This window comes from Serinus canaria, chromosome 10, assembly GCF_022539315.1.
Source record: "Serinus canaria isolate serCan28SL12 chromosome 10, serCan2020, whole genome shotgun sequence".
Taxonomy (NCBI): Eukaryota; Metazoa; Chordata; class Aves; order Passeriformes; family Fringillidae; genus Serinus; species Serinus canaria.
Genome location: NC_066324.1, coordinates 544,296 through 570,966, shown reverse-complemented (window position 1 = coordinate 570,966; position 26,671 = coordinate 544,296). Strand labels below are relative to the sequence as shown.

At 46.8% G+C, this 26,671-nt stretch overlaps 1 protein-coding gene across 11 annotated transcripts in view; it reads left to right on the top strand.

Annotated features, from left to right (window-relative positions):
- Positions 1 to 26,671, top strand: part of PPIP5K1 (diphosphoinositol pentakisphosphate kinase 1) — a 42,780-nt gene that overhangs the window by 1,567 nt on the left and 14,542 nt on the right. For 8 of the 11 annotated variants that reach the window (XM_050978514.1, XM_050978511.1, XM_050978513.1 and 5 more), the window contains exons 2-26: positions 2,274 to 2,435; positions 2,719 to 2,893; positions 3,362 to 3,557; positions 3,650 to 3,740; positions 4,732 to 4,817; positions 5,051 to 5,205; positions 6,193 to 6,294; positions 6,575 to 6,736; positions 7,907 to 8,028; positions 8,482 to 8,583; positions 9,299 to 9,385; positions 9,826 to 9,901; positions 10,411 to 10,520; positions 11,441 to 11,526; positions 11,910 to 12,038; positions 13,250 to 13,371; positions 14,123 to 14,305; positions 15,179 to 15,320; positions 15,782 to 16,005; positions 16,911 to 17,038; positions 17,515 to 17,629; positions 19,005 to 19,112; positions 20,241 to 20,357; positions 20,636 to 20,800; positions 21,905 to 21,995. In XM_050978514.1, coding sequence (XP_050834471.1) covers positions 2,747 to 2,893; positions 3,362 to 3,557; positions 3,650 to 3,740; positions 4,732 to 4,817; positions 5,051 to 5,205; positions 6,193 to 6,294; positions 6,575 to 6,736; positions 7,907 to 8,028; positions 8,482 to 8,583; positions 9,299 to 9,385; positions 9,826 to 9,901; positions 10,411 to 10,520; positions 11,441 to 11,526; positions 11,910 to 12,038; positions 13,250 to 13,371; positions 14,123 to 14,305; positions 15,179 to 15,320; positions 15,782 to 16,005; positions 16,911 to 17,038; positions 17,515 to 17,629; positions 19,005 to 19,112; positions 20,241 to 20,357; positions 20,636 to 20,800; positions 21,905 to 21,995 — 3,046 coding nt within the window. In that variant the 5' untranslated portion in view covers positions 2,274 to 2,435; positions 2,719 to 2,746. The remainder of the gene's footprint in view (positions 1 to 2,273; positions 2,436 to 2,718; positions 2,894 to 3,361; positions 3,558 to 3,649; positions 3,741 to 4,731; positions 4,818 to 5,050; positions 5,206 to 6,192; positions 6,295 to 6,574; positions 6,737 to 7,906; positions 8,029 to 8,481; positions 8,584 to 9,298; positions 9,386 to 9,825; positions 9,902 to 10,410; positions 10,521 to 11,440; positions 11,527 to 11,909; positions 12,039 to 13,249; positions 13,372 to 14,122; positions 14,306 to 15,178; positions 15,321 to 15,781; positions 16,006 to 16,910; positions 17,039 to 17,514; positions 17,630 to 19,004; positions 19,113 to 20,240; positions 20,358 to 20,635; positions 20,801 to 21,904; positions 21,996 to 26,671) is intronic. The other 3 variants (XM_050978517.1, XM_050978507.1, XM_050978506.1) reach the window with 2 other exon arrangements.

Genomic DNA, 26,671 nt, shown 5'->3' with positions numbered 1-26,671 from the left:
TGAGTACAAGACCTAATCACATCTCGCCTCAAATGTCTGGTACCTCAGAAACAGGGCACGAAGAATTTCTTTACTTTGTGAGCACCCTTATCTGAACAGCACCAGAATGATCTGCTGGGGAGCCGGAAAACAATTTCCTATATCGTTTCTTATCTCTAGTACAGGGCAGTTTAGGGAGCTGAAACAGTCCCAGGCCATCAGAGGCAAGGTCTGTGGCTCCATTTAGGGTTGTGTGTCAGCAGATTTGGATTGCTGAATGGGTAATTTCAGTAACCTTTGGTATGACTGTGCAGCAGATCGCAGCTGCCCTTGGAAGTGCAGCAGGAAAGTCTTCAGGTGTAGTGGCTGGTATGTACTTCCTCCTCTATCTGTGACAGGACTACCAAACCTGAATATTCTGACTCAAAGCCAGAATCATCCTTACCTTTTGTGTGCATGTACCAGAGCCACATTAGTCCTCTTGTCTCCCTTGGATGACACACTCAGCAGCATTAACTCAACACTGAATTTTCTTGCTGTGATCAGTGAGAGGTGAGGCCCACAGTGCTCTCAGCAACTGTGAACTGGGTGAAATTTGTGACTTCCATGAGCAGTTAGCTCAGCAGTCAGCAGGGACAGGACCATCAGCATGCTGTGGTTGGTGTGAAAAGTGTGGGCTGTGTGCTGTGCAGGAACCTGTAAGGGTTCCATGATGGCATTGCCACCCTGCTGGCATGTGAGCCCCGTGCCAGTTCCAACACTAGGGCTGGCTCAGGTGTGGTGGGCAAACTTTCTGTCACTGTCCTTAGATACCAGAATAGAACTCCACTTGCCTGTGTCCATTTAAGAGCAACAGTCTGAGTTTTTAATGCCTTAGTTATGCCTGTAGCTAAAAGTTCTGTTCATCAAAAGTCTGTAGTTGCTGGGTATAAGTCTGTGGTAAGGGATCTGCTTTTAAGAAAAACTAGGAGAAGGTTCCCATTAACACTTCCATCACACCTGAAATCATGAGGCTTTCCTTATTAACATCATGGGCACACCTGTGCTATCAGTGGCTGTCAGTGAGCTCTGAATTTTTACCTGATGTGAGTATGATGTGTCATGGCCTTGAAACAGAGCTACAGAGCAAGGAAGAGGCTTTGTTTCTGAGACAGGGGGAGGAATATAGAGAAGTTGTTGCTTTCTGAGTTCTTGGGGCAAAGGTTTTCTGCTGCTTATCTGGTTTTTTTTCCAGGAGGGAGGGGAGAGTAAGGGATTGGAGAAAATAACTCTCCTCCTCCTTTTGCTTGGTTTGCTTCACTTCATTAAATCATCAGCCTTCAAGCTGATAGTATACCTGCTAAGGGTTTATTCTGCGCTGATGTGCTGAGGCAGCAGGACACAGGCATGAAAATGGTTGCTGAGTAGGTTGGGAATGCTACTTATGTTCTCCTCTGGAGATAGCCGGGCTATGTGGAGTGCACAGTAAATACCTCTACAGCCTGGTCTGCCAGCCCTGTTCTTCCCACTGGCCACGAGCACTGATGGTGAGTATCAGTGCTGACCGAGGTGTTTCAGTGCCAGATGTGTGCTGTGCTTTGAGGGTTTTGTGGCAGCAGCGTCCCTGGGCTCTGTGCGTGGGACTAAGATGGAGAGATCATCCTTGGTGTGGTATGTACAAAGTCCAGGCTTGCTGTGTCCCCTCGTGTGGTTTCTTTTGGGTCCCGCAGTGGATCCTTAAACGCAGGAGGATTGCTTTTGGCTACTTTATAACAAGGACAAGCACAGTAAAGGACGCCTGCTTGACGCTGGGTGGAGCCTAGCCCAGCCGTGAGCAGCTGTGTCCTTGGCACCTACAGGTCAGTTGAATGGTGTGTTCGGAATCTGGCTCCTCTGAGCCAGGCTGTGCTGCTCTTGTAGGTGACACTGGAGGACATGATCCTTTCCTGGCATTTCTAACTCACAGCATATGTTCACCAGCTGGTCAAAGGAAGTGGTTGTTCCACTCTGCACTGGTCACAGCACTAAGCCTGTTTAAGTCCAAGAAGCCTGTGGACAATGCTCTCAGGCACATGGTGGGGTTTTTGGGATGTCTGTACAGGGCCAGGAGCTGGACTCAGTCTTGATGGATCCCTTCCAACTTGGTGTATTCTGTGATTCGGTGCCAGCTTGCAAACCCAGACATCCTGACCTGCAACCCAAACTGTTGCTGATGCTCCCTCTGTGTCCTCTTTCCCTGCCATAGAGTTTTCTCTTGTTTTTCCTCCTTCCTGCAAACTCCTGTACCTCTCAAACTGTTCTCTCTGTTGCTGTAGGTCTTCTTCAGCTGAAAGGATGAAAATTGGCAATTGGAAAATCACTGTCACTGACCTGATCTTTATCCTGACTTCTGGAGTCCCAGTTGATGTTGTTGGGCATATGAGTCTGCAAGAGTGTCACCTGTCCATGATTTAGGCAGCGATTGGACATGCATCACTGTAAGGGTTACATTATCTCAGTGCTGGTGGTGACACTTTCCCAGTGCAAGGGGGTTAATTGCAAAATGGAGCTGCTTATCTAAAATGATCCAGAATTCCGGATCCCCTCCTACCCTGAGAGTCTCTTCTTGTTCCCTGTTTTTGTGCTGGGCAGCACTGTCCCTGGGTTCCCTCGTGCTGGGCCAGTCCCTGCCCTCCCCACCATCGTTTGCTTCCATCATGCAGCTGGCCCTGGGATCACCCTGCATCTGACCTCTCTCCCTTTTGCACACTGTAATTCCAGAGCGGGATGGTCGGCCACCAAAGCTGCAATGTCGTCCCTGACGACCTCCAGTGAGGGAGAGAACTCTGCTCCCAGGTTTGTTGTTGGTTCCAGAGATGATGAGACAGAATTTCTGGGATCAAACATGAAGACAGACGAAACTGATTTCTTTGAAGATGATGAAGAGGAGGAGTCGGTAAGGAGGTCCCAGCATTCTGGGCTGGAGCACCTCTGTGGGATCCCTGGGTCTCAGCCAGGATTTGCATGGTTACTGCTGGGGCTGCAGGTAGTTGGGACTGCAGGGGACACAGCAGTGGCATTTATGACAGGAAACATTACATCATGCTGCCATACTCACTGCCTCAGGAAATCCAGCTTTTTTGCTTGCAGATCTGATTTGGGAAAATTGGTGGATTTCTTAGTTCTAGAGACTTAACCAGACACTCCTGTAAGTCTTTCTGTTTCACCAGGGAAATTTTTGGGGAAAACTCTGGCACCTGTGAAAAGGGCAAAGATGTCTCTGCAGAGAGGAAACATTCATTTTTTCTATAACCTCCAGGAACAGGATGCAGAAAAAATGATCTCTAGCTCCTGACTGCTTTTGGCTCCTATTCAGTGTTGTATTAAATGCTGCTAAACTGATCACTGTCTTCCCCTCTGTCAGCCTCCAGAACGGCAGATCGTGGTGGGAATCTGTGCCATGACCAAAAAGTCCAAGTCAAAGCCCATGACACAGATTCTGGAACGTCTGTGCAAGTTTGAGTACATCACAGTGGTGATCATGGGGGAAGATGTTATTCTGAACGAACCGGTGGAAAACTGGCCCTCTTGTGACTGCCTGATATCCTTCCACTCCAAAGGTAGCACATCTCTAGCAGTCCTTAGCCTCCTTGAGCTGTGGGCAAGGCAGTTTCCTTTCAGCCTTCTCCTCTGTCCTCTCCCTGTATTTCAGGATTCCCCCTGGATAAGGCAGTTGCTTATGCCAAGCTGTGCAAACCATTTCTGATCAATGACCTTGATATGCAGTATTACATCCAGGACAGGTGGGTGTCTGTGAGCCGCTAAAGCCCCTTCCCTCTTCCTCTGATTCTTCTCAGCATGCTGTGGAATCTTAACTTTTCTGGTCACAAAGGAGTGAGATCAGGAGGAAGGGGACTTTAGGCTTTTTGGGGTTTCTCCAAAGCATGGAGGGAAATGGCTTTGAGGGTAAAACCATTGAGACCATGTAAAATCATGCTTTGTTTTCTGGTGTAAATATCTTGTGAGGAGGGGCTGGGCTGTAGGGAGTGGAAGAGTTCTCACAGAACAAAGCTGCCACGACTAAAGCAAAAAGACTGGTCTCTAAGCAGGAGAGGCGAATGGTGAGATGGGGCTCTGGGTCAGAAATTGGGAGCAAGGCTGGGTCACAGTCTGTGGTACCTGTGTTGGTCAGACATGTGAGGTTTCTCAGTTGTCTGTTGGTAGAGGCCACCAGCAGCTGTGTACATGGGCCCCTATACCCAGGCTACTTTGGCTGTGTGTGAGTAGGGCTCCTAACAGATCCTAAACCTCCTGCCCTGTCTTTGTGGTGGTGAGCAGTGTTATGTGGGTGCTGGCAGGCATCCCAAGGTGTAACTAGTGAAAGAACTGGGGTTTGGCCCTTGGGACAAGATGAAAGAAGGCTCCTGCCACTTCTGCCGGGCCTGGGCACTGGACAGCTTGGCGTGACAGGGCACTCTGCAAGAGGGTGGGTCTGGGCAGGTGGTGTGTACTGGGTGTGCTGCTGAGCTTTGGGCACATGCTAATAACTGAGCGTCCATGTTTAGGCCAAGTAGAGATTTACTCTGGGGCATCTCTCTCCAGAGCAGGACTGCAGCAAACCCTATAGCCTGTAGGACTCGGCCAGAGAGCATATGTTGAGAAGTAGCTGCAGTCTATCTTGATGCTTTTTTGTGTTCATCTGACTGTGTTCTTCATCAGTGGCAATGAAGTCTTTCCCTTGGTGTGTACTGGGGACCTTCTAAACTCTTCTGACATTGCTTCTGTCCTCTATAGGCGTGAAGTGTATCGGATCCTTCAAGAAGAGGGAATAGACCTGCCCCGCTATGCTGTGCTCAATCGAGATCCTGACAGACCAGAAGGTCAGTGTCCAACTTCTACTGAAAGCCATTCCCCAGGCTCTGCTATTTAAGATAGTCTGCAGAGGCCAGATACTGGCAGTCACCTCAAAGAGGCCTGACTCATAAGTCTCTCAGGTTTTTTTCCTGGGCAAAGGTCCCAGCAGCAAAACCGACTGATGGGCCTGGAAGGGGCTGTGGCTCTGCACTAGGACTGTGTCACCTTTCCTGATGTGCTGCTGCTGTGCTGTCTTCAGAGTGCAACTTGGTGGAAGGAGAGGACCATGTGGAGGTAAACGGAGCTGTGTTCCCAAAGCCATTTGTAGAGAAGCCAGTCAGTGCTGAAGACCACAATGTGTATATTTACTACCCGACATCAGCAGGTGGGGGCAGCCAGCGGCTCTTCCGTAAGGTGAGGAGTGGTCTCCAGAGCTGGGGTTGGAACCAACAGATCTGAGACTCATGTGGCTTCAGGAAGGAGTGTTGAGGCAGGTGAAGGGGAAAGGAAGGTTTTGTGTTGGGGAAGTTTAGACCTTCTTAGAATTTTTAGTTCAAGTGCATCTACCTAGGAACCACATAAGGACATATTTTAGTGATAGTGCTGACTTCACCTTCCCCATCCTCTTGGTGACCTTTATCCTGTAGTCATGGAGCGCTGTGTCCCTTTCTGAATTGCATGCTGATTTCTCCTGGGTTTATCATGGTGAGTTTTTCAAAAAACCTACATTCCTGTCATTTAACATCATTCTTGCCCTTTCCATTTAGTGTAGCTTGCACACGTGATAAAAGCAGCATTTATTCCTAGATTTCACAGGAAGTCTGCCCTTACTCGCGTCCCCCGCTTTTCCAGTGAACAGTTACAGCTGTAATGTGTCTTTTTTCCAATCAGTTACACATCTGGCATGAATAAGCCTAAAATGATTGTTCCCTTAGGTAAGATACAGGTATGCTTCTTGAGGTTGTATACAAAGCCTTAATAAAAATGAAAACAACATCATCCTTGATGTCAATAAAATCAGTCATGGTCCTAGAAAGAAATTAAATTGGTTGGATTATTACCTGTCATAATTTATTTTCATTTGCATATTAGTTAGGCTCCTTACTTTGTAAGTATTTTTTTTTACTTTTTTTTTTGCTCCATATCCTTGAAGTGATTGGAGACAAATTAATGGTCTGTAATAGCTTTTCTCCTCTTTCAAGCCTGGAAAATGACATACCTGCATTTTGGTGTCTTTTGTCCTGCATAAATAAGTGTGCTGTAACGTCTGAGGGGCCTGAGATGCTAATGCATTAAGTCTGCTGAATTCTCTACACATGGGATGAAACTTCTACTCTTCTGCTTCCAGCTAAGAAAAGGATCCCCGTGCTCCTCCCTGAGGTGTTTATTCTGTGCTTTCAGATTGGCAGCCGGAGCAGTGTGTACTCCCCAGAGAGCAGTGTGAGGAAGACAGGCTCCTACATTTATGAGGAGTTCATGCCTACGGATGGCACTGATGTAAAGGTAAGGAAAAGCCTGGCATGGTGCCTTCCTTTGTCAGACCTGGGGGAGCTGAGGGTTCAGCAGTTCTGCTTAGTCCTACGTAGGCTCTGGAATGTGTGCTTAAGCTTTGAGGCGCCGACTGCGCGGTTTCAGCCCCAGGGTGGGGAGTGGGTGCTCTGTGGATCACACCAGGAGGAATGTGTGAGACCATCTCATCTTTTCTGTGTCTGCAGCAGAAATACCTTCTGGAAGCTGCAGTTAGTCTTGGTGGCTGTGTCAGGTGTGCTCACTCTCATTCCAGGTGTACACTGTGGGGCCGGACTATGCCCATGCAGAGGCTCGCAAATCCCCTGCTTTGGATGGCAAGGTGGAACGGGACAGCGAAGGGAAGGAAATTCGTTACCCAGTCATGCTGACTGCCATGGAGAAACTCGTTGCCCGTAAAGTCTGCGTAGCCTTTAAGGTCTGTATTTCTTTAATGTGCAAGCAGGACTTCACAAATGTCTGATATGTGTCAGGATTGGTGTTAAAACTTGTCATCCTGGCGTGTCTCAGACATAGCAATCCTCCATGCCTGATGCCAGTTGTTGGTCCTGCTGGCTGTGGCACTTTGCTGGGCAGAGGTGACTGGGAAGGCAAGAGAGCCTGCAGCAAATGCTTTCTGGGCTGGTTGCTACCTGGTGTCCCACATACATTTAATACTGGATCTTGAGCCTGCTACTCTCCATCTGACCTGTGCTCATCCTATCTTGACAATTTCCTGCTTTTTTTTATGTGGAAAATTTGGTCTTATTTCCTTGGTGTTTTTTTTTTTCTTTTTTGTGTTTTGGTACTTGTGTTTGGTTCTTCTGTTTGTTTGGGCTTTTTGTTTGTCTGGTTTTGGTTTTTTTAGTTCTTGGGCTTTTTTAATATGGCTCTAGTGCAAACTGATTTTTTTTACAGTTGGGTAGAGTGGTACTTGTGTTTGGTTCTTCTGTTTGTTTGGGCTTTTTGTTTGTCTGGTTTTGGTTTTTTTAGTTCTTGGGCTTTTTTAATATGGCTCTAGTGCAAACTGATTTTTTTTACAGTTGGGTAGAGTGAGTAAGAATCTAGGTATGGTTCCATGACATGTTCAGCAGTGTCAGTGGAAGAAGCACTGGACTCCTTGTTCCTGCTCCACTGCAACTGGCACCCCATGCAGTTGGGCTGATGCAGACCTTGTAGACCTTTTCTACCTTGTAGCCTTTTCCATTTAATGATGGGTGTCTTTGCCTACAGCACTTCTTGTCGATGCTTATCAGTCTGGTTCAAAATTATTGGATTTGAAAGGAAGAGCAGGATATCCAGGAGCTGCTCTGTTTCAGGTCTTTAGAGCTCTGGGAAGTCAGGGGTTGGCCCTGATGGCTTCATCTGGGGGATTGTGGTTAGGGCCTTTGGCTCAGCAGTGAGGGGGTAAAGGTCTGACTAATGGCATGTCTTCACACTTGTTCTAGGCTTGTGAGGTGGGCGTGGAGTGGAGGATGGCTGTAGCATCAGCAGGGCTGAAGTGGGCAGTGTTGGCAGGGTCTGTGTATGCCCCGCTGGCAGGGTCGCTGCTGTCCCCACTGCTTCCTCCTGTGTGTCCAAGCCCCATGTCCTCTGCTTCCTCCTGCAGCAAACCGTGTGTGGGTTCGACCTCCTGCGGGCCAATGGCCACTCCTTTGTTTGTGATGTGAATGGCTTCAGCTTTGTGAAGAACTCCATGAAGTATTATGATGACTGTGCCAAAATCCTTGGGTATGAGCAATCTGAGTTTTTATAAGGTGGTAAGGTAACTCACAGCTAAGTAAAATGAAATGTGGAGTCTTGGTCAGTATGTCAGAGAAGTCTGCAAGTGGTTCATGTGAGTCACTTGCTCAGCAGGTGAAAGCTTGGCTCTTGGAGGAACAGGTTATTTTCAAGCCCTGGAGCACCTGCCTGCATTGGCATTAGCTGTCTTTGTCTACAGCTAGATGTATCTTCCAGGACTTTTCATTGCATGCTGAGCCCAGTTGTGGTATTGGTGATGTGGGGGAAGCTGGTACCCCTTTGGGGTGCCCTGACTAGTCCACAGTGGGATAGGTGTCTCTGCAATGAAAGGAGGGGAAATTCTGTGGCTCTCTTCACATCTTTCAGCAGGACTGCTAAGGAGGAGGTGGAGAACCAGGAAAATGGATTTTCTTGTGAGTGTTGTATTTTGATTTCTTCCAGAAATATAATCATGAGGGAGTTGGCTCCCCAGTTTCATATCCCCTGGTCCATCCCAACAGAGGCAGAAGACATCCCCATTGTCCCCACTACTTCAGGCACCATGTGAGTACCTGCCATCTTCTCAAAAGGATGCCAGTGATGACTGTGTGAGGGACAAAGTGTGACAAACCCTGTCCAAGGGCCTGACACCACTAGCAGCATGGCATCCTCCAGCTGCTGTGCTGCTTGCAACTCTGAAATGCCTGTGGAGAGGCTTAGCTATGCACGTGGAACTTGTGACAGGAGATTAGTTGTAGGTTTGATGAATGCAGATGAGCAGTAACTGAAGAAATTACAGAAACTGCTTACATGGCTTTCAGAGGTCCAAATTCTTCATCGGGACAGGAAACAGATCAGGACAGATGCTGTAGCTGGCTGCTACATGGAGAAAGTACATGTTGAGCTACCAGTGAAATAGGTGGAAACACTTAGTTGAAATATTCATAATTGCCCATATGTTGGCAGCCCCTCATTTGATACCTTTGGCCTTCCTAGTTTTCTAGCACATAAGGCTAAAAGATCAAAGGCAGAAGTTGCTTTGTGATCCTCAGCATACTTGTACACTGGTATGAAACCACTCAGCTTAGTGGTGTCTGCAGAGCTCCGACTCCCTCTGCAGCTGTGGCACTTGTGGCTGGTTTAGCCTGGGAGAAATTCTACCCCTGCTGAGGAAAGCATGTGTCAGAAGAATGGAACTGAAAGAGCAATGGGAAGCTGCTTCCTGGTGAGTTCTGGAGTGTAAGGGCACATTTGTCCTCTTTATCTCTTGCTTCCCCAGGATGGAGCTTCGCTGTGTTATTGCAGTCATCCGTCACGGAGATCGCACCCCAAAGCAGAAGATGAAGATGGAAGTAAAACATCCCCGGTAAGAGCCAAGGGAAGAAGGTGCTGTGCTCCTGGGAAGGGATGAGGGCCTATTCTCTAAACCAGAAGCAAGAGCAGAGGGCTGAGTGCATAGGAGGCAGTATTTTTCCTGGCCCATCCAAGCAAATGCTTTCTGACCAGTTGAGAGAGCCCCCTTTCCCCACAAGGATCCTGACACCTTCTGTGTGAACACTGGAAGGGAGAGTGAAGGTGTGGTAGGTGCTGAAAAGGGAAGTGCCCCACTAAATGGGAAGCTAGTATCTGCTTATTGGTTGTATTTTGAAAAATATTTGTTTTTTCAGAATTTCTGAAGCTCAGGGAAGAGCCAGCAGCCTGCTGGTTCTCCCTGAAGAATAGAGACTGAAGGCACATGTGGGAATGACCCTCCTTGTGTTATTGAAACAGCAGAAAATGGATCAGCATTCTTTTTTGTCTGTTCAGGTTCTTTGAATTATTTGAGAAATATGATGGTTACAAAACAGGGAAGTTGAAGTTGAAGAAACCAGAGCAGCTACAGGTGAGGAAGTGCATTCTGGGGTTACTGCATGGGATAGGCAGGTAATACAGATCCTGGTGCGAGGCAGTTCTTTGGGAGGGTGCAAACCTCCAAAAGGGCAGCAGTCTGTCACACAGGTGCTCTGTGTCTCATTCTGCACCCTGTGCACACTCAGCTGGGAGGCAGCAGGAGAGCAGAATGGAAACTTCTGCTGCCTGATGTGCACGCTGTGGGATGGAGATGACCTGATGCAGCTTGCCTACGAGCTGTGGTTGCCTCTGGTGACAGATGGGTCCATGCTAGGGAGTGGGGCATTGGAGATACCTGCTTGGTTCTTGACAGGGCTGTAGTACAGCATGGAGATGAATCAAACTGCAGTGTGAAAGTTTGTCCTGCCTGAGCCGTGTCTTATGAAATGACGTGCCTCTGAGGAGTGTCTGCATGGACTTGCTTCTGGGTGAAGCTGTCAGGAATCCTTGCAGGAGTACGCTGGTGAGTCTGAGGCAGAATTGCTCTCTGCTTTCCAACAGGAAGTGCTGGACATTGCACGGCAGCTTGTGGTGGAGCTGGGAACCCACAGTGATTGTGAAATCGAGGAGAGGAAATCCAAACTGGAGCAGCTGAAGAGTGTCTTGGAGATGTAAGCATTCCTATCTTGGGGCACTGTGGGTTTGCCTCAGAGCATGTGATATGGAAACAAGCTGTGCTGCTGGTGCCCAGAGACTGGGGTCTCCTCTGTCCCCTCTTAGTAACTGTACTTGAAAGGCACCATGTTCCTCACTTTTTCTCCTTGACATCAAAACCCTGCTGATCCTTGTCCTGAGTGTGTCTGAGTGTGTTGTTTGGCTAAACAACTTGAGACAAAACTGAGCTTCCTTTGCTGCAGGAGAGGAACTGGGGTCCTGGAGGGACCATGTTGATATGAAGCATTTTGATATAATTGGAATAAAACTTGTTTTAAATAAAGATGTCCTGGTGCCAAAAGTTTAGCAGAAAGGAGCTTGGAAAACATGAAAAGATGTTTGTGTCCTCTGAGGTTTTGTACAGTCAAAATAAAAATGTGGTGATATTGACAACTTCTAAACAAAACAGGGGTCCTCTCAGGACTGCAGCTAGCTATGGCACACACAGGCAGCATCTGTGTTCAGGAGCACAGAGGAGGACTTTTTGCTGTGATTTCCTCCTCTGCTCTTTCTGCTCATCATGGTTATCCTCAAAGCACCTGTCTGAGTGGTTTTTCTGTGATCTCATTAATCCACTTGTTAAAGATGTAGAGAGGAGTTTAAAGACCTAGTGAGGAATGGCAGCATAGAGTGCCCTTGGTAGAAGAGCAAGGGAATGGATCTTTGAATTTTGTTTGAGGGAGCTTTTTGGCTTTTTGTGGGGGTCCATGCTGGGTGACAGGGAGATGACAAAAACCATGTTCCATGGCTATGGGTGTTGTAGCAGAAAGTCTCTTGCTTGTGCTATACTTCTGCTGTGTACTGCCTGGGGGCCTCTGGGCAAAGGTTGGGTGGTGTTGATTTGTTTCAGTTTTTTTTTCTTCATCCCTTGTGACAGGTATGGACATTTTTCTGGCATTAACCGTAAGGTTCAGTTGACCTATCTTCCTCATGGACATCTAAAAGCTGCGAGTGAAGATGAAGGTAAAGAAACCTGATGCTGCTACCTGAATCTTTAAGCCCAGAGTTCAGGTGTGAGTGCAGCTACCCTACATGTATAGGCCTCTGGATACCAAGCAGAACTGGTGACCCGTATCTTATCTTTGCTCACATCGTAGAAAGGACTGGAGGGATGCCAGTACACCCTGGCTGGCTCTACGGGGCTTGAATTTCCAGTTTTGTGAATGTCAGCCTGTACCTTCAAAAACTAGTGACTCCGTATTTCTTACTCGCTGATTTGTTTCCTGAAGAGTTTGGGTCAGGCTTGTGTTGAGAACACTCTGCAAGAACCTCTACTTCCTCCTATCCTCGTCCTCTGCAAGCTCAGATGTGAGCTCTGATGTAGTGAATACCTGTTTGTCTCCTAGAAGCTCGCCGAGAGTCCTCCCCCTCCCTTCTCCTGGTGCTGAAGTGGGGTGGAGAGCTGACCCCAGCAGGAAGAGTCCAGGCTGAGGAGCTGGGGCGAGCCTTTCGCTGCATGTATCCTGGAGGCCAAGGTGAGTTTGGCCGGGTACCTCTGGTCCTGCCCCGTGGCTGCCAGGTGCCCAGCCCAGGTGAGCGTTGCTCAGGCATCTGTGGCTGTTTACAGCCTCTGGGATTGGCTTTTGTTCTTTTGAGTTGGCATGGTAGGGATAAATAATTTAGGTGGGTTTAGTACCCAAAGATCCCTAAGCTGACCTGAGAGGTCTGCTGTTGAACTTCAGTGTGTCTTGGAATGCAGCAGCTTTCTTTACATAATGTGCCAGGATTCAAAAAAGACAGGTGGTTCTAATAAGGTACATTCTGATGCAGCAAATACAAAATTTATGAGTGATTAACAAGGAATTTAGGTCAAATGTAGAAAACAGAGAATATCTGTCTTGGAACACAGATAATTCTGCCCTGAGACAGGAGAATAGGGAAGTAATGTCTCCATACTTTCTGCACCATAATTCTGTGATGCTAAAAAGCATCTAATATGTGCACAAATCAACAAGAGCTGAAAGGGAAAAAAACCCCAAATGCTGAGATTGCCTTTGATTCAGGAGTAATATACTGGATTGATCCAGTGAGCCCAGTATTGGATATGCTTGTCTTTGACTTGTATGTTAAATTAATTCAGTTTAATTATTTACATTTCAAATTAATTAAGCAAATTTAAATTAGGTTGGAGAAGATTTCCTTCTAGAATAAGAGAGAGTTACCTTTGGTGGAAGAGAATTGAGTTGGGGACACTTAAGCATGGATATACATGACCCCAAAGTTGTTATAGCTGTACAGGATCTGCTTTGGAAACTTCCCTGCTGAACCACCCTCCCTGCAGTTCTGCGGGCTGCAGGACCTGCTCTCATGCAGAAACTAAGCAGAAGGAAGTGAATTTTTTTTTTGTGCATCTTCATTCTGCACTAGGGTATTCAGGCTATCAGAGCTACTACAGGGTGTTCAGTAGAGTTTGCTGCAGAATTTGGGCAGCATCAGACTTGACTGGTGGATGCTCATTTTATTCCTCAAAATGAACTTTTCCAAGTTAAGCAATGACTTTGTTACGTTTCTAGTCCTTGTGTATAGCTAGAACTGTCTATTTTGGAGCATAAATGCTGCCTATGCAAGTGACTAATTGTCTACATAACTTTGTTACTGCAATAAAGTTTTTTTGTCTAAACCAATATATTCTGCTGATAATTTTGCAGGTGTGAGAATATAAATTGTGAGTTGTCCTTGGTTCCAGGTGATTATGCTGGTTTCCCTGGCTGTGGCTTGCTCAGGCTGCACAGCACTTATCGCCATGATCTCAAGATCTACGCCTCAGACGAGGGGAGAGTTCAGATGACAGCAGCAGCTTTTGCAAAGGTCTTTCTTCTCTTTTGAGCATCCATTTGTTCATTACTCTTAAAATATGCTAGTTCTAAAGGCAGACCTCTGGTGATGAGGAAGGAGTTTTCCCAGGATCTTCCTCCTCTCTGTTGGATGGGCTGGGGTACACTGTGCTCATAGCAGGTGTGTGGGGCAGTACTGAACATCTGTTGTATCTGTACACACCTGTCACCTTTAGTGGCCTGTCCAGGACAGGACTCTCAGTCAGGAAGGAATTATCTATGGATTATTGCTGGTGCTTGATCTTAGAGCACACCAGATGTGCTGCTGAGTATTGATTGCCTATAGAATGAATGTTTCTGGGGTGGCTGCCCAGCCAGAGGGGTGAATTTAAAAGGGGAATGAAATGTCTTTGGTGTGGTATGGGGTGGAGACTGGGGAGAAGACAGGTTCATTTGCAGCTAAAGCCAAGGGGAATCCTGCAGTGGCCTTAGCTGGTCTTTGGAATATTCACTGTATTAACATTTTTAAGCAAACTGAGCTGCTTGATAGTTGAACCTGCTCAACAGTTGCCTGGTGCTGCAGGCAGAGCTGTCCTTTGCTTGAACAGATCTAGAACCATGCCAGAGAGTCATCTCTGACTGGAGGGGATGTTACTGTAAAACTGCCCTTCAAGGACAGTTGAGATTTTGCTTAAGTTGCCTGAGTTCTGGCCATGAAACTTCCAGAATTTTTGTTGCTTGGGTTGCACAGACCTGAAATCTTGTCCTGTGTGGTGTGGCTTTAGGGTCTGCTGGCCCTGGAAGGAGAGCTGACCCCCATCCTGGTGCAGATGGTGAAAAGTGCCAACATGAATGGTCTGCTGGACAGTGACAGTGATTCCCTTAGCAGCTGTCAGCACAGAGTGAAGGCTCGACTGCGTGAAATCATGCAGAAGGATGCTGAGTTCTGTGAAGAGGATTATGAAAAGGTAAAGCACGTGTGGCTTCATTGCTTCCTGTATCTGAAAGGAGAATAACAATGCTGCAGTGGTTTGATGTGAAGTGTGTGGTATGTGAGCAATGGTTTGGTTAGTTTGAGATAGTTCTGGTCAAAATGACAGGATATATTTAGAAGTGTGCAGGTTAATAACCCTTGCCCTTCTTGGAGTGACAGTCCTCAGTGTTGCTCTGCTGTCCCCTTCAAGACTGATCATGGTGTGTTTTTCTCCCTTCAGAATTCCCAGTTCATTTTGTTCTTGTGAGTATGCTAAAAGAACTCCTGCATGCTGCTCAGATCAATCCCAGCTGCTGTGGGCAGGGAGTGTGCCTCACTGGATTCTAGATCCATGCTCTGTGCACATGTGAACAGACCTTTTGGTTACAAACTGTTGTGTCCTGTCAGGTTCTGATAGCTACAGAGTAGAGAGCATGGGCTGCATCCAGCACAGCGACCAGTGAAAGCACTATTGCTGCTTCTCCAGCAAGTCCCCAAAATACTGTTTTTCCCAGGCTCTGAAATGTGATTACTGGACTGAAATCCTTTAAGGACCATATTTGTCATCTCAAAGAACTAAAAATGAAGCCCTTTTGCTCAAGCACAGAAGCAAAATAAGAAAGAGTGGATATTGGAGGTGGAGGGAGGTCCAGTCTGATGGGAGCAGTTGTTTGCTCCCTCTGAGTTTGATCCTGAGGAAGATTTTAAGACGTGCCTGACTACTCCTAGGAATAGGTCAGCTTACTGTGCTCAGCTGGGAGCACAGCTTTTGTCCCAAAAGTCAGAAAGCAGTATGGTTGCAAAAGACAGACATTCTGCATTCCCCATTTGTGAAGACTAGCTAATGTCTGCTGGAATCTTCTTTCAGCTAGCACCTACAGGCAGTGCTTCTCTGCTCAACTCCATGGCCTTTATCCAGAACCCAGTTGAGGTCTGTAACCAGGTGTTCACCCTGATTGAGAATCTCACCTCCCAGATACGAAAACGTCTGGAAGATCCAAAATCTGCAGGTGAGCAACAGAACTGGAAAGGGTCTGGAAGAGATTATTGTTACATCTTCTGAGCTCCCAAACACCACTAGGGCTTATGGTTGTCTGTAGCAAAGAAACTGTAAAGTGTAATTCTGAATGTGCTATTGATGTGGAAGGCTCCACTTTCAATTACTGTTAAAGAGAGCTGTAATGTAAAGGAAATTATATGTGCACCTATGGCAGACCTAAGCAACTAGGCAAATGGTTTCACTTTTCTCAAGCATTTCAGAAGTAGCCTGTTGCTGCAGGTCAAAACTCCTACAACAGTTCCAGTGGCTTTTCCAGACTAGGATTCCTGTGGGTGACACAAGAATTGGAGCCCTTTCATGCTGGGAGAAGTCAGTCACAGCTGCCACTTGAAATCTCTGCAGCAATAACCAGGGTTCTGTGATTCTGTGGTTCTAGGATGTGAATGTTGTTTGCTGCTTTCTGCATTTTAGACCTGCAGCTGTACCACAGTGAGACTTTGGAACTGATGCTGCAGCGCTGGAGTAAGCTGGAGCGAGATTTCCGCATGAAGAATGGGCGCTATGACATCAGCAAGATCCCTGATATATATGACTGCATCAAGTATGATGTACAGCACAACTGTGCACTGAAACTGGAAGGCACAACTGAACTCTTCAAGCTCTCCAAAGCCCTGGCAGATGTGATCATACCCCAGGTACAGCCTGTATGACAATGCCTGTGGCACCAATTTCTGAGCCTTTGCCTTTGTGTTTTGTCTCGATTCTCTTGCACATTAACTGCCAAGGCAGCCTATCTCACTAGGGTGTTTCTCAGATCTGTCTCAGTGTTTGTATAAGGCCAAAACCGTTTATGACTTGAAATGTGGAACTGGGCTTCTGGTTAAGGATTCTGGCAGGGTCAGAGTAATGAGCAGCTGATGCAGCAGCTTTTCCATGTTTGCTGTAGTGCATCACAGCACAGCTCCAAGCTGTGTGTGTGTGCTACAGCAACATTCCATCCTCTCCACATGTGGAATTATGGAAGTGAAGGGAGATTTCTTTGTTCTGATAAGTTTGTTACTCTTGTCAAACTAGGACTTGTTCAGTTTCCAATGCTGAGTTGCTTCTGACGAAGTTTAATTTATATGGGGTGAGTTTCTGCCAGCAAGGTCCAGCTGCCCCTGTAGAGCAGAAGTGGTCTAAACTTTTTCAGTGTTGCTGGTGATGTGCAGTCTGGCTGTTTTCAGTGTAGCACTGCAGTTTTTATCTTTGTCAATAGCAGTTCTTGCTTTGATGCTCATGCTAGCTCAGGGTGTAAGTTTGCATGTCATGAGATCTGGGATTTGTTCATGGTTCTTGCACCTCTCAGCTGTTGAAGGATACTGATAGTCATGTCCAGACATAGCTGAGGTTCTTGGAGGAGTCTCAGTCCTCTGTTACCCCCTGCAATATGTTACCCCCTGCAATATGTGGGGGAAAAAAAATGAAAAGTGTTGAGTGATGTTTCTCTTCTTGTCCTTGCTTAACCAGTGGTGCGTGGACTGAGCTGTTGAAGTGGCCTTTTATATAAGGATGTGGCAGAGAACCAGGGCTCAGGGTGTCTGTTGTTTTGTTCCTGCAGGAATATGGGATTAATAAGGAGGAGAAACTGGAGATTGCTATTGGCTTTTGTCTTCCTCTCATTAAAAAGATCCAGCTGGACCTACAGAGAACTCATGAAGATGAGTCTGTCAACAAACTACATCCGTTGTAAGGCTTGTGCTGCATGCTGCTGGCAGTGGGGAGGGCAGCTGTGGAGCAAGGGTGGTTCCCATGCCAGAAAAGTGTACTGTTGTGGAAGGAGGTACTGAGCTACCCTGAAGGACCCTCCAGGAGGAAGGCATGTTGGTGCTCCCAGAACTAGGAGGCAGATGGAGAAGGCGCATTGAGATTGCACAGGGTCACAAAGGCTTGTACCCATTGTAGCTGGATGTTGATGCCTTATGCAGGCATTTCCCTGCACAGGGCCAGTGTAGAGAGATGAACTACCTACTATGTGTCTCCATTAGGATTCCACAAAATTTGTTGCTCCTGTGCCCAGTACTCTCATTGTTTCGTTCTGTCCTGCTGCCTTTGACATTTCTCAGTGTGGGGTTGTGCCATTCCATTAAGTGTACAGAAATGCTGACGTGTGGTAGATGGCAGTTCATTGGCAGGTGAGTAACTGTGGGCTGATTTTGGTTTAGGTACTCCAGAGGAGTTCTGTCCCCGGGTCGCCACGTTCGCACGCGGCTGTACTTCACCAGTGAGAGCCACGTGCACTCCCTGCTCAGTATCTTCCGCTACGGGGGGCTTCTGGATGTAAGTGTCCCAGCAGTGCTCACACAGTAAGCCTCCCTACTTTTTTCCAGTAGCCTGTTCCAAGGCAGACAGTGTATGTTTGTAGGTTGTCCCTTAAGCCAGCTCTGCCACGAATGCTGTGCATCAGTGGCATCTGGCCAGCTCCATCTCTGCTGTGTTTGCATGCTGCAGCTTCCTGCCTTTCAGGCATGTAGGGGGGGATTGTTCTTCCTCAGTGCCTCCCTTGCTTGCACAGACACATGTTTTCTCCAAGATCTGTCTTGCTAGTTTCAGGTGAGCAGACCACTTACTTGTCTAGGAGAAGAGTAGTATGAGGCAATGGGGATGAGTGAATTTCTTCCTTCCTGCTCCCTTCAACCCTTTATTTTAACAGCTTGGTCCTGTATTTATAGTCTTTATATCGTTTCTAAGTCAATAAAATCAGTTTTACAGAGGAAGCAACTTGAGGTTGCAAATTCACAGGATGTGCTCTCTACCAGAGAGGCAGATGACACATTTTTAAGGATTAATTCATCCAGCTCACCCTTCACTTGCTCTCTCTTCACCTGCTTCCTGAATGAATTGGTATGCAGACCCTGAGAAAAGCTCTGCTTTAAAGAGGCTCTCTGATTTACCTTCCCATTTTTAAGCATGGTCTGAAATGCCTTGAGAGTTTGGACTTGCTTAACAGGCATGATTTCTGGTGTCGGTGGCAGCTTAGCATATCTGTAGACAGTGATCAGAAAAGTGCCTCTAAATCAGTCACTGAACAAGATGCTCCATTTTCCCTGACTCACGTGCCCAAGCATGCTCTGTTGCCAACACAGGGATATTGGGCTGCATCTGGCTTCTTTGTAATAGTGGTTTCAGTTCATGTCCATCAACGTGGTGATTTCCTCCACAGCATCATGGGTGGCCCTTCAGGTGTGCCCATTTCCTGGCAGTGCTGGGAGGCAGTGAAGGGTGGGCTGCCCTGCTCTGCGGAGCCCAGGGCTTCAGCCTGTCTCCACATTTTTCATTCAGCGTCAGGTAACAGCATTTCACTTGGTTCCTTATTTAGCACAGGTTCATTCCTTGTGCTTGATTCTGTAGTTTGAGAATGGCTGTGTTTGGGAACCTGCTGTGGGCTCTGCTCCAGTCAGTGGGGCACAGCAGCTTGCAAGTCACATCTGCACATGGATGGCTCGGGCAGCTGTAGCATCCCTCTGTGCAGATGCTCCTGACTGCAAGCACCCCACCACATTGCAAGGTCATTTCTTTATGCAAGTTAAGCAAGGTGCTTTTGTCCTGACAATGTTACCTTGTGGAGAGAGGAACTCTCTCAGTCCATTTCACTGAATGCTGCAAGGTGTCTGCTGTTGCTTATCCCATGCGACTGTTTGTGTGTATATATCAGGAAAACAAAGACCAGCAGTGGAAGAGAGCCATGGACTATTTGAGTGCTATCTCAGAGCTGAACTACATGACCCAGATTGTTATCATGCTCTACGAGGACAACAACAAGGTGAGGGATAGAGCAGTAGGATACAATGCTTCCTGCCCCGTTGCAGGGCACAGTCCTCAGAGATGAGTTCAGTTGGAAGTCTGTAACTTGAGCTCTTGCTGCTTGTGGACAAAGACGGATGGATCATTAACACAACTGCTAGTTTTTATTTTATGTGGGAGGCAGTGACCCAGTTAATGCTTGTTACATGTAAGCAGAAAGAGCAGTAATACCCTGAGCAGTAATACCCAATTTATGTAATTAATGCCGACTATTTTAGAGCATTTCCTAGAGCAAAATGATTTGCTATTTTTAAGTATTAATTGCAAATGAGCAGTAAGAAAAAATAAATAAAATTGAGTGACATTTGATTTGTGTTTTTGAAATATATCTAGAAAATATCCAGAAATTACACATTCATGAACTATTTTTTATTCTGAAAGTGTGCTGATATAGTTAGGGAAGTGTAAACTGGTATCTTCAGGAAGTAAACACAATCATTTAATAAACAGCTAGAATGTGGGAGCTGAGGGTGCTTTCTGTAAGTAGGTTTGCCACCAAACGGCATGTCCTGATCATCAGACCTTGTGACTTGGGTCTGTGCTGCAGGAGGTTGTAGTGGTGAGGGGAGCAGCTCCTTACCCCACACCTTACAGAGTTAGAGCCTTCTATTCACAGAGCTGGTGTGAGCTTCTAATGTTAGAAGTGATGCTTGTCAAAAAATATGTGACTAGAGCTCTCACAAGTGGTGTGGATGTGTCAGTCAGTCAAGATGGGTTTATATCATTAGTGCCAGATACTGTAAAAACTCTGGCTTCCTTTAGAAAAGATTAATGAAAAATTATTATTAGAGACAGCTGCTTAAATCTTGGACCAGCGTGACTGAAGGTCCAGGGGGGACCCAGTCTTCCCCTGTCCTGGCATATGCTGGGTTTGCAGCAGGCCTCAGCTGGGTGCTGATCAGGGCTGTCCTTTTGGATGGGACAAACCTGGAGCCATTGTGTTCATGCTTGTTGCTCTGCTTTCCCTCCAAAGAATGGGCCTGGGATGCATGCTGGCCAGCACAGCGGGGTGGGACCTTGGCCTGGGCTGATGGTAGGATTGACTGGGTTTGGTTCTTTACCTATTCCCTGTGACATGTATTCACAGGACCCCTCTTCAGAGGAGCGTTTCCATGTGGAGCTGCACTTCAGCCCTGGAGTCAAAGGCTGCGAGGAGGACAGGAACATACCCACGGGGTTTGGCTTTCGGCCGGCCTCGGCAGAGGTGAGCGGACACCTGGGCAGGAGCTGCCAGCCCCAGGGGACACTTGGGCACTGTCCTGCTCTGTCTGGCCCTGCTGCGGAAGCTTCCTTGCTGGTGGTGTGCACAGGCAGCTGGCAGGGTGTGTCTGTGTCCCATTTGGGTTCGTCAGGGTGGCTGCTGGGACTGTGAGTGCATCCTGAGCTTGGCACAGCAGGAGATGCAAGCCTGGAGCTGGTGTGGGGCAGTGTGGGCAAAGGCCACATGCCTGAAGACACGAGTGGGGTGTTTCCTTATGGCAGAACGAGGACAAGAAGGCAGACCAAGGCAGCCTAGAGGACCTGTCGAGTGAGAAGGGCAGCGATGAGGCAGACCGTGCTCGGCAGAAGTCCCCGCAGCCCTCGGAGCCAGTCAGCATCCAGCGAAGGTCCCCGCTGGTCAGGAGCCGGAAAACGGGATCCATGGAGGTAACTGTGCTCTTGGGGCCCTTCCTTGTTCTTGCAAAGGCCTTTTGCTTGGTTTTGGTTTCCTGGCATTTCTTTTAACATGCTGGTGTTGGAGTTGATTCTGGGAAAGGATTGCAGAAGGCAGAGAGGGATGTTGTGGAAGGCAGACCTCTGAAACTCTTCCTCCTTGAGGAAGGACAGGAACACGGGCCAGAGGAACTGATGAAGAAGAGCCAGTAAGGAAATGCTTGAGAAACACAAGCATTATTTGGATTACATGCTCTATAGAGGCACTGGTATAGCCAGTATGAGATTACATGCAACCTCACCACCTAGCTATGATGACATCTTGCCTTCTCCAGTCTTTGCCTTTCACAAAGGCAGCTCCATGTTTCACATTCCTCCATCCCATCTAAGATCTCGTGCTGATCAGGGGTCCCTGCTCACTGGAAGGATTCATCCAGGATGTTTAAGCTATCAGGGCTTAGAACTGTCCCATTCACTGATTTTGTGAAGTAACAAAATTAATTTTACTGTTCTAACATCTCTCCTTCCAGGCTGTTCTGTGTCACAAGGCCAGTGTCACAGTCAGCAGATGACTGTTACCTTCAGAGTACTCTGGAATTGTCCCTCCTTTCAGAGGGATTTCACAGGCATTTTTGCCATCATTTTTCTGAACCAGAAAACAGCAGAGTAAATGTTTGAGGTATTTGTTAGCTGTCTTCCATTGCTGTATGTTTCTCACAATGTCAGCTCTGCATGCAGCACTCGGAGGCTCTTTGTGATAGGCAAATACTAAGTTAAAGGGGATATGATTTCCTGCTGCTAAAGAATGAAGGCTATGTCCCAGGGATCTCAGGAAGAGTCTTGGGAGAAAAGATGCTCACTACGTGAGTCCCATCATATTTTACAGATTTCCACTGTTCCACAATCCAACAGAATCTTGAAATTACAATTGAGCATTCATTATCACAATCCTAGCATATGACTACCTTTGTGCTTCTTGAAAATGGTGATTTTAAGGAAGAGATATACATTTCTTTACGTTCAATTGATGTTTAAATTCTTTGATAGTAGTGAGTAACTTGGAGCATGGTGCTGATTATTTACACTGTGTCTTTGCAGGTGCTGTCTGAATCTTCTTCTAAATCAGGAGGTTATCGCCTCTTCAGCACTTATTCCAGGCAGTCTTCTGAGATGAAGCAAAGTGGATTAGGTACTGTACCTGACCTGTAACCAGCCTATTTGCTTGTAACTCTATTTCCATGGGCATTGGTCTGTGTCTCCACATACACACCTGGCTTGAGTTCCTTGTATGCCTCTGTGTGTTTTGTGTCTTCTCTCAGTGTTACTGTTGAGACCACTGTAGAGACTGTCTTAGTACCTTTTGTGTACAAACTTCTTCAGCTGATAAGTCCATCTTGTGCTGCTTTCATCCTTTCCAGTACAGGAGCAACAGGGCAAACTGCCTACCTGCAGGCTTGCCTCTGCTTCTCTGTTGCTATCATTTGTTAGGTTTGTCAACTTAGTAGGAAGAGATGATTTTAGGTGAGAGCTAGTGTGATTTCTGTTCTACGAAAGATCAGTTTATATGCAAAGCTGTTCTTCGTGTGATACTGTTCCGTTTCTACCTTTGCTTCATAAAGAGCTGTTGGATGGAATGGATGTGTCACATACAGAATGTTTGATAGCTCTCTAATCGAGCTGAAGTCCTTGGTCAGCCATTCTTCCTGTGGGAGCCAGTGGAAGAGAATATTTCAGGGCATTTGACAGTCTCTGTCCTTGATTGTCGATTCCATGGCATCCTAACCTAAACTATGTCTGAACACTTGAAATTCTTCCTGAAATATTTCTGCTAAAGCAAGATCTATTTTGAAACTGGAAAAGCTGTCTTTGCTGTCATGAGCTTCAGAGATGGCTGTGCAACCTGTGTCTTGAAGAGAGGAGGTGATAATGCCCAAGTCATGCCCACTTTCTTTTTCTTTAAACCATCTTAGCATTGTAGCGTGGCTGCAGACTTGCAGCAGTTCTGAATCATCTATCTGTTATATGGACAACCTGCAGCTAAGAGACTTCTGAAAGGCCTGCTCATTTCTTTGCCAATTTTGAATGAGCAGCTTCTTTGGAATCTAATTCTTACCAAGGAAAGAGAATTTTCTTCTGAGTGGCTAGAAGGTATTCCTGGAGTCTGACAGCTAAGAGGTGTCCAGCCAGCTGGAAAAATCTAAATAGGAATGGCTGATGTATATTATTTTCATAAAGGGACAGTATCTTTGGCCATAGTAATTTTTGAATGTGTTATTTTACTTATCTCTGGCTTTCCCAGTGCCACTGTGAGGTTCAGTGAGCTGTGACAAACTGCCATGCTTGGGCTTGAAGAAACCTGTGGCTGTTTTGTGAGTCCATATGGATGAATATGGGAGTTTCTGAATTGGCACGTAATCAAGGAGGTGCATCTGCCTGGAGAATTACTGAGTACATCAAATGGTACTGCAGACTGGTTTGAATGTGCAACTTCCAGAAGGCCTGGGCTCTGGAAAGCAGATACTACAGCCCTTGGGCTACAGCCTTTTCCAGGTTTTAGAGGAATGTCTGTTTTGGCAATAGAGAAGACCACTGCTTTTCTACACCTTTGTACAACAAAATCTGAAATATGATCCTGGCAGGTTTAATTTCAGAATCTTGTTTCATGTGCCCTGCTGGGAAGCTTGTGCTGGTTACTCTTCCACCTGTGAAGCTCTGCAGGGACAAAACCTTGAGTAGGAGATGATAGATCTGATCTGTGACATAGACTTCTCGCCCAGCCATGGTTCTCCTCTGTCGAGTCTTGCAGGTACAAAAGAATTGAGGAGGAAGGACCTGTTGTACCACACCAGCTTGCACAACAGTTGGTGATTAGGATATCTGTGTTTCTGTGAGGTTTTTTTCACCTGAGGCCTGCTATGAAGAACCATGCCACTTTACCTGTACAAGTCAAGCTCTTCAAGGAATCTTACTGATTCCTTTCCTGCTTGTTTTTTTGAAATCTAATTTCTTGCCCCTTTATGATTTGAAATGTGTTCTCTCTCTAAGAGATAATACAGAACTGTGGAAGCTTGAACTTTGTCTTTAACACTTGTCTCAGCAGCTGTGGGGGGGTTATGAGGGGGGTTCATTCAGGCACTACCTGCTGTTTCTGAGTTTTCCGAAGCTGAGCATACCTCCTGTAGCCTGACCTTGTCAGTCAGTGCCTGGCTGTCATTATCTCTGGAAAATGGAGTATCTGTCCTGGTGTCACCTCATATGTGTAGGCATGCAGGAACAGGGAGCATGAGAGAGCTCTTGCAATAGCTCTGCCCTGCTGCCGTACCTTCCCAAATGGTGCCTCTACTGTAATTTAAAATTCCTCCTTTGAAAATAGGTGGCTGCAGCTTGCTTTGTCTGTGCTTTGGAGAGTGACAGGTTTTTCTGGGCAGCACTGAGTGCACTGCTGTTGATTGTTTGTCATAGTGAATGTGCTTCTAGCTTGAAAAGCCTAGAAATGTTTCAGTACCTTCCTTTGCTTACAAGAACCCTTCAAAATGGAGTAAACTCACTGCTGGCTGTTTGAGCAGTAGAGGTGGTGCACTGCCAGTAGCACGAAGCCCTGTGCTGAGATTCCCAGAGGGAAACCAAGAATGACTATTTTTAAACATCTGATATACTGAATGAACGTGTGACATTTAAATGCACAGTAAATATCCAGCACGTCCAGTAATTTCTAGCAAGTGTTGCTACATTTAAATCCAAATGGCCATTGTGTTCTCTAGGGTGTGTGGGTGTGTGTGTGGGGTTACTTTGGGTACAGTGGTCTTCTGGAGTTCACTGTAGACAATTGCTGTTGTCCATAAAGTCATCTTTGTAAATTCTCTTCTGGCTTAATGCCTCTGTCTGCAGCAGGAGAGCAGAAACACTGGGGTATCCTTAGCTTAATGATTAACAGCACAAGGTTGCTCAAGACATACAGTCCTAAAGAGCTGATGTTCCATTTTTGTCTGCCAGTAAATGCGTCTGTTGGGTGGTTTTTGTTGTTGTTTGTTTTTAAACCACGGAAGAGCTATTAGGAGCATCATCCTGTCTGATGTATGACAAAATTTCATTTTCATTCCAACAGATTCCAGTTCATGCTGAGTCAGCACTTTGTATCAATTTAAGGCATTAGGAGGGAATTTTCTAAGGTTTGTGTATCAGTGACCCTGCAGGCAAGAGTTCTTTTATGTCCAAGGGCAGGTATGTGCTAGTCTGTGCTGTGGAAAGCCACCAGCAGTGTCACAGTGGGGGAGCAGCTGCAGTTCAATGCTACAAGGACCTTTTGGTCACCCCAGGAGCAGATGTCCTCAGCTCAGCCTGAGCTTATACAAGAACATTTTAATACTCAGGATCTCTCTGTTTTCTCCAAAGAAACTCTGGTTTAAGGATCTTTGCAGAAGCAGAGCTGGGGTCCCCAAGAGCAATGAGGGGATGTGAAGCAGCAACGTGTCCTCACACCAGGGAAGGCTGGGCTGCATCAGCTGGAGTGCAGCTGTCCAGCTGAGGGTTTTGGTTCTTTCTGTTCACCTCTCATGAGTGCCTGAAGCTCTGCTGTCCTGCCCTGGGCTCCCTGGGGTGTGGAGGGTGTGTGTGTCAGGATTGTGAGCCCACTGGGAGGCAATGGAAATGGGTGGGAAGCCTGGAGTGCATGGCGTTGGAGGAGAAACCAAGAGCCGTGCTTGTTCAGATTGGAACTTGTGGGAACTGGAGACCTTAATGCTCTTTCACCACCTAAATGGGAGGTTGCAAAGGGAACAGTGACAGACTGTCCCCAAAGCCCTGTGATGGTTGGTGGAGAACCAATGAACACAAGTTGCAGCACAAGAAGTTCCAATTAGCTAGGAGGAACAAATTTTTCACCCACCGTGAATGTGCCAGATGTTAGAGCAGGGCTCCAGAGAGGTTGTGAAATTTACTTTCTTGGAGGTATTGACAACTTGATTGGACAAACCCTAGCAAGCTGATCTGAGTTGGTCCTCCTGGGCTTTTGGGAAGGAAGCTTCAGTCTCCCTCCAACCTAAATCATGCTATGATGCCATATTTTAGAATCAACAGCTGCTTCCAGTGTAGGCAGGTTCTCTTTCACAGCAGTAAGAGTTGCACTGTTCTGTGTTGCAGGTTTTTTGCTGTGGCAGACCAGATCAATCTGCTTGTTTCTGAAAGCCCTTTGTATGTAGGAGTAGTGTTGGTTTGAGCAGTCAGTACAGAATGCAGCAGCAAGACTGTTTGCAGGGAATTTACCGCCAGTCAGTGGCTGTGTCTGGCCCATAATAGGGTTTTGTCTCGATTCACAGTTGCTTTCCTCAGTCAGTTGAAAGAATCCTCTTTCAAATGCCTGGTGTTCACTAAAAATCACAGGAAGTCAAGTCAGTCTTTAGAGCACTGTGCCTTGGAGAAGCAAAGCCAAAGCCCCAGGAATGAGATGGCCCTCCGGCTTGCATGCCATGTTCCTTGACTCTGGGTAGGTAAAGTTCCATGCTGTGTGCACGTCTGGTGCTTTGCAAGGCTCTTCGTGGGCCCATTGCTCCCATGCTGGAGCAGTGAGACATGGTGAGTAAAAAGTATGTCTGTGAAGGATGAGCTGGTGAGAACAAGCCCTCTGCTCACAGTGCTTTCTCTGCTCGTTTGACTGGAGATGAATCCACACTGGTTGATCCACAGATCAGACAGTTCTTTCTTCTCCTCAGTGTCCTGCACAAAAAGGAGCTTTCCAAAGAGAAAGGGCAGAAGAGCAGAGCAATGAGCCTCCGTGACATGAACATCAGTGGTTTGGTGTCCTGACTGTTCTGGCATCAGGGTGTAGCTTTGCTGACTGAAAGGGGTGAAGGTGTTTCCCCTAGGTCA